A 9,654-nucleotide genomic window follows, 5' to 3' on the forward strand; every position below is an offset into this window, starting at 1 on the left:
TGCAGTATGCATTCCCATTTTGTTTCCAATTTGAAAAATTGCCATTTAGTTATGTCATTTAAGACAGTAATATGTGGACGAATATAGGCCCAGATATTATATTTGCCGTTTTTTCATTTTGTTAAGTAAGCTTATCATATCTAAACGTGTGTATATTATAACTTTATTTTATTGTTTTAGCATTGAACCAATTTCCGGTTTTGCCGCGACCAAACTCCGCTGTCTTGACACCGACAGGTGTCGACTGTGAGTTTATCTGCCTTATGGAGAGAGACTTTTATTCTCGCTTGTCTGGTTCTGCGGGAACCTTGACGGTGCAATGTGTTGATAGTTTTTAATCATTTTTGAAAAGATGGAGCCTGCGGACTTTGAAGCCATGAACTTGACGGATCCCGCAGAGAACCCCATATGTGACAAATGGAGAGAGGGCTCTGAGAGTTCGGTGTTCCAACTCGCCAACGTCTTCCTTTTCCTGGGCTTTATGGGTGGCAGCAGCATTTACGGACTCTTCTATATGTTCACCTTCCTGACTCTGGGCTTCTTCTGTGCCACTCTGTGGGCTTGGACAGACTCGTGCACTACTGACGCGTTCCTGTGGTGCCTCGCGATCTTCGCTGTGTGTTTGGCTCAAGTTCTCCATCTTGCCTACAGAATCAGGAGCGTCTCATTCGAAAGGGACTTCCAGGAGCTTTACAACTGCGTGTTTAAGAAGATCGGAGTATCTCTCTCACAATTTGGAAAAATCGTTAATTGCTGTGACGGGGATATCCACACCATAGAGAAGGACCACTCTTTCGCCATTGAAGGGAAGACCGCCATCGATAAACTATCGTTGCTCATGTCCGGCAGGTGATACATTCACTTTTGATATAACAATTCCACATGTTTGTTTACAAGCAATTCATGTTGCTTTTGAGAGCAAACCAACCATAAACACGTTTGGGTTTTTGGTATTCGATAAAATAACTTATTTATATAAGTACGTTTATTTATATATGTTTTATTTGATTTCATATAATTGATTTAACACAATTTTACTTTAGGCTATATTAATGTATTGTATATATTTTTTCCACCCAGATATGGCAATAGAGAATAGATTTTCATTTGCAATGTGGTTCTGGCAGAGTAAAACAAATTAAAGTAAAAGCAAATGCAAATACATATACAACACACTGTACAGTGTGATAGAACGTTTAACATTGCTTTAAAAAAAAAAATCAGAACACGGTTAAATAATGTATTTACATGTTCTTATTGCCCTTTAATATGAAAATATTATTTTGTTAAGAATTTGATTGTTTCAAATTTTGTTACTCAATCATGCCACCATTTTATTTTCATATACTATTTAGATTGCAACTACCAGACTAATAATATTACAAACGTACTGCAACTGACCTGTTCACTCAAGAGTTAAATCAACACAGGTGATGCACAGTGTGTAAGCTGTCGCTCTGCCTGTGCCTATCAATGTCATGTTACTCTTCTTTCTTTTTGACTTGAAATTAAGGGTCAGTAATTAATTAGTTTGAATATAAATATATTGAAGGTGAATTTTCACCCACGTTATGGCACCCACTAGTCTACGGCGCCCTTTGCATCTGCCAATCTTGCTTAAAATGCAAGCCAATCCTGATCATAGCACACTGTCCACGTTTTCAAACTGTTGTTATTTCTTTTTCCCTCTCTATGCGCCCCCACTAGTCTAAACACGACATTCTTATTAATATTTTGCTTTTGTGGAATATGAATGAAGTTGGTGGCCACTTTGCCACATGCTGTCAACCGAAAATGACATCACAGTTGCTCAGGTAACGTCCAATCACGGCTCAACTGTTTTCTGTTTTGGTCATGTGACCTTCGCTAACTGAGTCGTGAATTTTATACATACCAATTGGACAAATTGGAGCAAATTTAACAAACTCTTACACATCCTGTATGTACTTTGCTTGTAATAACTGTTACTGTAAAAAAAAATTAAAATGTATGTGTTTTTACCATGCAAACTTCTCTAGTCAAGTCTTAGTAGCCTACAATATTTGTTATATTAGGATATCTCTATGGTTAACTTGACATTAAAGAATAAGCCGTACAAGAAGTGCGCCAAATAACGGCCATTGCAATTGTAGTGGTTCACATAGTAGATTTCCATGCAGATGATGTGAAGTCAATTCTCTTTCAGAATTGTTTCACGATCAACTTCTGATCAGTCTCGGGCTATAGGCTGGGTTTGAGGCTCACCCTACAGGTGCTGTGATTAACTTCTGCATCCCCTGAGATGTTGAAAGAATAGACATCAAATACATCACAAAAAGGGCTGTAATTACATTTGTTTGATATGTTGTCTAAAAATATGTATTTATCTGAAGTCAATGTTTTGCCCTACAGAATCCGAGTGACTGTTAACGGCGAGTTCCTGCACTACATCTACCCATTCCAATTTCTGGATTCACCCGAATGGGACTCTCTCAAGCCATCAGAAGATGGAGTTTTCCAGGTCACCTCCCATTCATATACACAGGCAAAATCTGAAAAGTTGTAATGAGCTTATAATGTCATCGCTGTCGCTCACTGTATTTTTCTGTCTTCAGGTCTCCTTATCAGCTGATAACCCATGTACATATGTGGCATGGAGGAGGAAGAAACTCTACCTTCTTTTTGCTAAACACCGCTACATAGCCAGGATCTTTGCCCTGGTTGTGAGGAATGACATTGCAGAGAAGCTGTACTCCCTTAACGACAGCGCGTTCAACTGCTCTGGGCATCGCTATGATCTCCGCTTACCAAGTTACTGTCACATGCCGGGGACTGAATTAGAAAAAACAGATGTCCCAGTGCAGATTGAAATGTCTGCTTGACCACGCAAACATAGCTTCTTCCATCGTCGATATTTTCTGTGATGTTTCACATAATGGCATCAAAATGGGATTTCTCACTTTAGTTTTGATGCTGACATTCTTACAGATCCAGGGTCACTCTTTTTTTTACAAGCAACTTGATATCAATAACAAAACACGAGTTTATCATTGCAACAAAATTTTGCCATCTCCAATCATCTGGATGAAACACACAACTTATTACTGAAGGCGATGCATTGCAAACAACAAGTGGATGGGGAAAAAAGATTTAGGTAACTTTATTATGTATTTTTCTTGTATAGGTTAAATGTTACATTAAACAAAATGTATGATATGTAAAAAGTGCTACTGCAAATGGCTGTTCATTATATATTCCATACGTGTTGAGTAATTTTGGCACAATTCTTTATTTGCTTTAGCTAAACATCTTAAACTTAATATTGTAGCCAAGGGTTATGGTGTATTGGTTTTGTTATTGTTATTTATGTGTTGATTATTTAATAAAAAAAAATTTTTGCTTATCCATTCTCTAGGTTTATTTGGGGGATTGCCTATATGTCCCCTCTTGTACAGACATTCAGAGTATCTCGCACCTTTCTTTTTTTATGCATTTTATTATCAATATTTTAAATGATTGTAAATACAGTAACTAAAAAATATATTTGTGAATTAATTTGGTATAATGGAGCCAGCCGTACAGTGTATGCATCTTGAAATACACAGCAGGCCTACATATGAACATTTTGTTTTCAACATGCTTGTCTTTTCTTTCCAAATAATTCAATTGCCTGACAAATATATTACATCGTCAATCATCATAGAAACATTTAATACAAACCCTTTCATTTTCAGTGAGTTCTCAGCGTTTTACCATTTGGAATAGAAGTAATGCATTTCAAATTCAATTTATAGTTGTATACCCAAAGTTGAGAGCTAATTAGGCTTCTCTGAGAAATAAGAACTGTATCTGAAATAATTGATATTTAACAATATTAACATATCGTAATATAGTATACTACACTGTATAATACAGTATATTATGTCATAATGAGAGACGTGGTTTATTAATAGAGAACCATCTAACGGTGTATCAAGTTTTTCAACGATAATAAATTAATGGATGGCTGTTCAAATGTATTGTGGCTCCCCCTGTCGAAATTCGCAGGCACTGCAATTGCGCTCCTTGTCCATTTTTAGTCTCTGCCTGTCAACCCCGTGGAATGTGCGATGTACATCATCCAGGCCCCCCCCCCCCCCCAATCCCCAACACACACACACACACACACACGCCCCCACCAACACCTCCCCCTACCACTCTCCCACCAGAGTGTTCTGCAAATGCTTTCTGCAGCTCACTCTTCTTTTGACGTAGTCTCTCAAAGAAGTCTTCCCTCCATCTTTGCTCCTCACAAATAACCCTTTGGCTGTCGCTGAATCGGTAAGTAACAAACACAGCATTTATATTCTCAGCACAAATTCAGAAAGTTGTAGGTGTGACAAATTCCACGATGGAAACTGAGCATGTGCGTGTCTATTTTTAAAAGCACCCCGTCCAGTGCCGGCCAAGATCATGCACAGCATCTGCTAGAGATAACGCCGGAAATTTTTTGTTGTCCATCTTCGGGAAAGATACAAAAGGTATATGGGATCATGTGTTAAATAAATATATTTCATCATAGACTGACAAAAATAATCCAACTCTTATATTCCATATGATAATTGAGCTTAACTAAATGAAATAACATCCGAGTACATTTTAAACCATACGTCGGTAATTTTAAATGTGAATAATGTGTATGCAGTATACAGTGTAAAACTTAGTTTTTGTGCTGGGTTGATATTTTCATAAACATTTTTATTAACGTTTCACAGTGTGAAAATACTTTTTCAAGTCCCCCCTGCAATTCAATTTTACAGTTTTGTTTTTCGGGTCCATGCTGTTGTCAGTTCAGAAACATGATCAGTTAACTGGACTTTGCACTGAAGAAAACACAAAAATTGACACCAGCTCATCTAGAACAAAACAACTGCAATTAAAATGCGTACATTGTCAACTTTGATTTCTCTGCATTCTTGACATTCCAGAACACACTCACCTTCTAAAAGTTTTTTTTTTTTTTTAAGAAATCCTATTTGACAATCCTCAATGCTTCAACCCTGAGTAAATTTTCACTCCCACTGGGATCTGTTTTTAACCTCCACTCCAAGGTGACCCTGCAGCAGGATGTCCTCTACCCCTGGGCCGTCCTCACCCCTCCTCTTCACAAGTCTTCCCCCATTCCACTCAGCCACCCCTGTATTCTCGTCTGTGGAGCCCAATGCCACCACGTGCCAGGAATGGGAGAACGCCCACCATCTTCTCTTCCACCTGGGGAATATGTCTCTGCTGCTGGGCCTGCTCATCCCCACCACGCTTGGTCTGCACATGATCCTACTTCGCCTTCTCCTAGCGACAGGTCTGTAGTGCGCCATCATCTAGTGGCATTCTCAAAGCTGGAAGCTGCCATTGTTTTATTTTTTTCAAGAGCTAAATAAAAATGATGTCCCTTATGTAAGGTTCCAACAGATGAGAGATAAAGGAAGAATATAATGGTGGAGGGAACATGTATTTACAACATGTTTATCTTCCACTTGGAACCAGACAAGAGACAGGAAGCAGCAAGATTCATGGGAAAGGCGGTTGTAAAGGGTCATTTATTTAGAGTCTGTTCAAAGAGCCATGTCTCAGAGGGACTGAAAAGGGGAAAGGGCTCAAGTAAGAGAAATAGAACAGAAAAAATATGGGATAGCTGGATTTTAGTGGCACTTTGTATTGATGTAAATATAATATGTCCTTAGAGGCAGTGGTGTCCAAACTTTAACAGTTTGGGATTTTTCATGATTTTGGGGTGGCCCACACCCCTGTATCCTGCCAGAATAAATCCGCCCCAGCCCTGAGCCAATCGCCACATTCAGAATCAAAGGAAGAGTAATCGGTAATAAAATAACTATTTTTAAAGCGGTGTTTACTTGAGGATTTTTAGTTAATCCCTAATATGATATGTTCACAAAGCAGACCTTTACAGAGACAGTGGAACATGGAGGACAATATTTATGCGTCTGAAACTGAAATATCTGACTTCATTAATTAAATCACAAAGAGAAATATTTCTATTTTGGTTTTAAATAGTTTCTTTGCATATCAAGAAAAGCAGGCTGTGTTAAAGTTTTTTTTTTTATATGCTAAGAGCCGCTAGAAAATGGACAGTAGGCCGCAAATGGCCCCTGGGCCGTGGTTTGGACACCACTGTCTTAGAGAGATAGTGTATATTATTTAGCGCCATCTAGTGGTGAACTAATAATTCAGCCGCTCTTGCTCCCCGCTCACACTGCTCCTCGCCCGGTTACTTGCTCACTTCAAATAATATTTGGTAGTAATTGGAGGTAGGCTTGCCACGTGAAGTCTGTCTGAGACACTGTAGAAGTGCTTCATAAAACTGGTGCATTCCATTAGTCCACCACTAACACAGCCCTACATATTACCGTACCTTTAAATTTGAAATACACTGTACCTTTAAGCTGTTTGTGTTTCTCATTTTTATTTCATCCTGACAGGATGTGGTTTCTTCATTGCTTGGGCAACTTTGTACAGGTGTAACATGGACGTGATGGTTTGGAACGTGGTTTTCCTGGTGGTCAACATCATGCACTTGTTGTTTCTCTTATACAAACGCAGGCCGGTGAGTTACGCATTGCTGGTGACTAACCAACTGCATTTGGGGTGGGAAGTACAGTATGTATATTTATGTTGAGAGTTAGAGTCCAGGTTTACATTGTCTGAGAAGGAGGTCACATATCCTCCTGAGTTTTCTTCTACCTTGTAGTAATGTGATGCCATTTTGAGAAAATACCTCTGGTGGGGTTTGGCAAAGTAATATGCCAAAAGCAAAGTGACAGAATCAGAGCAGGACTACAATACAATACAAGACTTCTCTTCCTCAGCCAATGTGCCTTTTTCTACTCTTGGAGGTCTTCAGTACTAGCTTGTTATACTGTTATACAAAGAATACATTTTGACTACCCCCCACCCCCCCCCGCTCTTTCAGATTAAGATCGATAGGGAGCTGAGGTCGGTGTATAAGCGGATGTTTGAACCCCTACATGTGAGAGAGGCTCTATTTCGGAGACTCACGGGTCAGTTCTGCACCATAGAGGTTTTAAGTAAAGGACAGGCCTATGCTGCAGAGGACAAGACCTCTGTGGACGAACGACTCAGCATTCTTCTCAAAGGGAGGTTTGTACGGTTCCATGACTCTGTTACCGAGTTTCTTAGCCTTAATTACTATTAGATGTGCAAACATTACTTTAGAAAAAAGGCTCTGTATGAACATGATTAAGATTACATTTAGAAGGAAATGTGTTCCGTCTTTTTTGTTTTTAAGTATTCATTCTGACTTGTAAGTTTCTGTGCAACAGGATGAAAGTGTCCTATCGAGGCCATTTTCTTCACAACATCTACTACAACGCATTTATTGATTCACCAGAGTTTCGGTCCACTTTAATGCACAGAGGAGAGAAGTTCCAGGTATTCCATTTCTTTATTTACTTTCAAATTTAGATGTGATTGCTATAAAATAAGTCAAAACACATGGTGCGTTCATGTACTTTCATGTTTGTGAAACTGTCGCTTGCTTTTCGAAAACGCTGTAAGCGCATGCAAAGGCGCAAATGTATTCACAATGATTATTGGTGAATGAGGCTCGATGTTTGATTTGTGTTTCTATTCCCAGCTAATATGTGTGAAACATTTACAGTGTGCCTTCTTTCTTTTCCTTCTTTTTTTTTAATAATGTGACTGATAGGTAACCATTGTGGCGGAGGAGGATTGTAAATATATTTGTTGGTCACGAGAGAGACTCACCTACTTCCTGGAGTCAGATTCATTCCTTAATGAGGTGTTTAGGTACCTCATTGGTAAGGACATTACCAATAAGCTCTACTCTCTCAATGACCCCACACTCAGTGACAAGGTCGGTACAATAATAGTTAGAAGATAATGACGAGATCACAACAATTCAACAAGTCTTTTGATTTGTGATTGCATAGCAGATGATAAAATGACTTTTGTTGCTTCTCAGGCAGTGAAGAAGATGGACCGGCAGCCCAGTCTCTGCTCCCAGCTGTCTATGATGCAAATGCGGAACAGCATGGCCAGCACCAGTGATAGTGACGATGTGCTTAATCAGATCCTAAGAGGTGGATCTGCGGGATCCTCTCTCCGTAAGTCACTGTGAGGTTTTGGTCCCCAAACATACTGTACACCCTCTTGTAAAAAAAAATTATTATTTTTTTTACTGATCCTCTTTAAGTAAAATTATAAAATTACATTGTTTAAAGGGAATAAGAGGGGTTGCTTCCACTGGATGGAAGTTGCCTGTGTTCACGCTCACAATGCTGACAACTCCACTCATGCGCACAATTAGACTGCACTTTGTGCCAGACTTGTGCTGTGCAAAATACAGCAGTTCATGTTTCAAAATCTTCCCAAAATAGGTACAGTATTTTAGCAAGCCAGTGTGGAGTGTAGTAGAAACAAACGTGTGTTTTTTTTTAAACTAACCCAGGTCCTCAATCAGCTCTTTGCAGCTTTTATATAAAAACACTAAATGAATCTCTTCCCTCCACAGCTCATTATTATTGAACTAGCACAGCAGAGGTCATTTATGCACTTACAGACATGAAGCAAAATATTAAACCAAATATTTGTATCAGGTGAATCCAATTTGTCAAAAAGAATAGAGGTTGTTGCCCTTCAAAATGCTTTTTACTGCTGAAGAGAGGCTCTTTTTGTTTAGCACAAAGCCTCTTAACGTTTAAATATGGACACAACTTTAATGGGGTACCATCCTGAGAGCTTTTTATATCTACTTTTACAAAATCCACCAGCATGTTGCAGGATCTGGAATATTAACCCACTATGTGCATTATTAGCTATACGTTGACAATGGGTTATCATGTTTTGAGTTGCCCTCAGGTCAAACTAATTTGTTACATCAAATAGCTATTTTTTATGTTGTGGTCTGTTTCTAGAAAAATCACCAGGTGCCAAGGTCTCTTCAAAAATGAAGCCAATTGATGAAGGTATGGAGGATGATGTTTTTGATGAATCTCATCCCTCCAAGTCCTGCCGTCTGTCCAGCACATCCACTGAGGAAGCGTAACCTGGGGGAAACACACACCCCCACACCCCCACACCCCCACACCCACCCCCCACACACACGCACACACACACCCACACACACACACACAATCCAAGCCGAATTACATCATGAATGCCAAGAAATATAAAAGATTAAATAATTTAGACTGGTTTTGTTTTTTGTAATATAATATGCTGAAATGTGTTTGTTTTACATATCCGTTGTCATTGTTCTTTATATTGTGGAAATGTTTTAATTGCGAGTAATCTGTCTAATGTGCCTGGCCACCCATCACGTGTTAATTTAAACAACTAAGGAAAGTTTATTATTATACTGTTATTAGCTGCCTACTTTTTATGAAAATGTGTCTGTTGACCAAGTCGTTTTGAAGTTTGTGGGATTGTGACATTACAGTATGGCTAATAATAAACCCTGCCACCACCTCCCTAATTAAGTGTCCTTTTTACATTCAGCGTGATTCTCACTCAGTTACAGAGGTTTTTACAGTTCGTGTTCTATTTAAAAATTCTATTGGTTTTACAACATTTTTCCACAAATGCGAAACCTAAATCCATATCCATGTCAGTGTTTCAAAGTAATTATTGATTTGATTG

At 38.8% G+C, this 9,654-nt stretch overlaps 2 protein-coding genes across 5 annotated transcripts; both read left to right on the forward strand.

Moving 5' to 3' along the window:
* Positions 1-231: 231 nt before the first annotated feature.
* Positions 232-3,386, forward strand: popdc3 (popeye domain cAMP effector 3). Its single transcript, XM_086078427.1, has 3 exons — positions 232-849; positions 2,392-2,500; positions 2,595-3,386. The coding sequence occupies exons 1-3, from the start codon at positions 353-355 to the stop codon at positions 2,859-2,861; spliced, it is 873 nt and encodes a 290-aa protein (XP_085934553.1). The 5' UTR covers positions 232-352; the 3' UTR covers positions 2,862-3,386.
* A 752-nt stretch (positions 3,387-4,138) lies between these two features.
* On the forward strand, positions 4,139-9,490 carry popdc1 (popeye domain cAMP effector 1). Of its 4 annotated transcripts, none has more exons than XM_086078424.1 (9): positions 4,139-4,299; positions 4,406-4,499; positions 5,070-5,317; positions 6,456-6,580; positions 6,947-7,134; positions 7,317-7,425; positions 7,703-7,870; positions 7,979-8,120; positions 8,931-9,490. In XM_086078424.1, exons 3-9 carry the CDS (start codon positions 5,086-5,088, stop codon positions 9,059-9,061), a joined length of 1,095 nt encoding a protein of 364 aa, XP_085934550.1. In that variant the 5' UTR covers positions 4,139-4,299; positions 4,406-4,499; positions 5,070-5,085; the 3' UTR covers positions 9,062-9,490. The 4 variants fall into 4 exon arrangements, with proteins under 4 accessions (XP_085934550.1, XP_085934552.1, XP_085934549.1 ...); XM_086078426.1 differs by having other exon boundaries at positions 6,493-6,580; XM_086078423.1 differs by lacking the exon at positions 4,406-4,499.
* The last annotated feature ends 164 nt before the right edge of the window (positions 9,491-9,654 follow it).

Source organism: Leptonotus elevatus, chromosome 6, assembly GCF_054856555.1.
Source record: "Leptonotus elevatus isolate MCC_2025b chromosome 6, RoL_Lele_1.0, whole genome shotgun sequence".
Lineage (NCBI taxonomy): Eukaryota > Metazoa > Chordata > Actinopteri > Syngnathiformes > Syngnathidae > Leptonotus > Leptonotus elevatus.

Coding starts and splice junctions, on each gene's coding strand:
- popdc3 (XM_086078427.1), top strand. CDS start 353: ATGGAGCCTGCGGACTTTGAAGCCATGAACTTGACGGATCCCGCAGAG. Junction 850..2,391: donor TCGTTGCTCATGTCCGGCAG/GTGATACATTCA, acceptor TTTGCCCTACAG/AATCCGAGTGACTGTTAACG. Junction 2,501..2,594: donor CAGAAGATGGAGTTTTCCAG/GTCACCTCCCAT, acceptor TTCTGTCTTCAG/GTCTCCTTATCAGCTGATAA.
- popdc1 (XM_086078424.1), top strand. CDS start 5,086: ATGTCCTCTACCCCTGGGCCGTCCTCACCCCTCCTCTTCACAAGTCTT. Junction 6,581..6,946: donor TCTTATACAAACGCAGGCCG/GTGAGTTACGCA, acceptor CCGCTCTTTCAG/ATTAAGATCGATAGGGAGCT. Junction 8,121..8,930: donor ATCTGCGGGATCCTCTCTCC/GTAAGTCACTGT, acceptor GTCTGTTTCTAG/AAAAATCACCAGGTGCCAAG.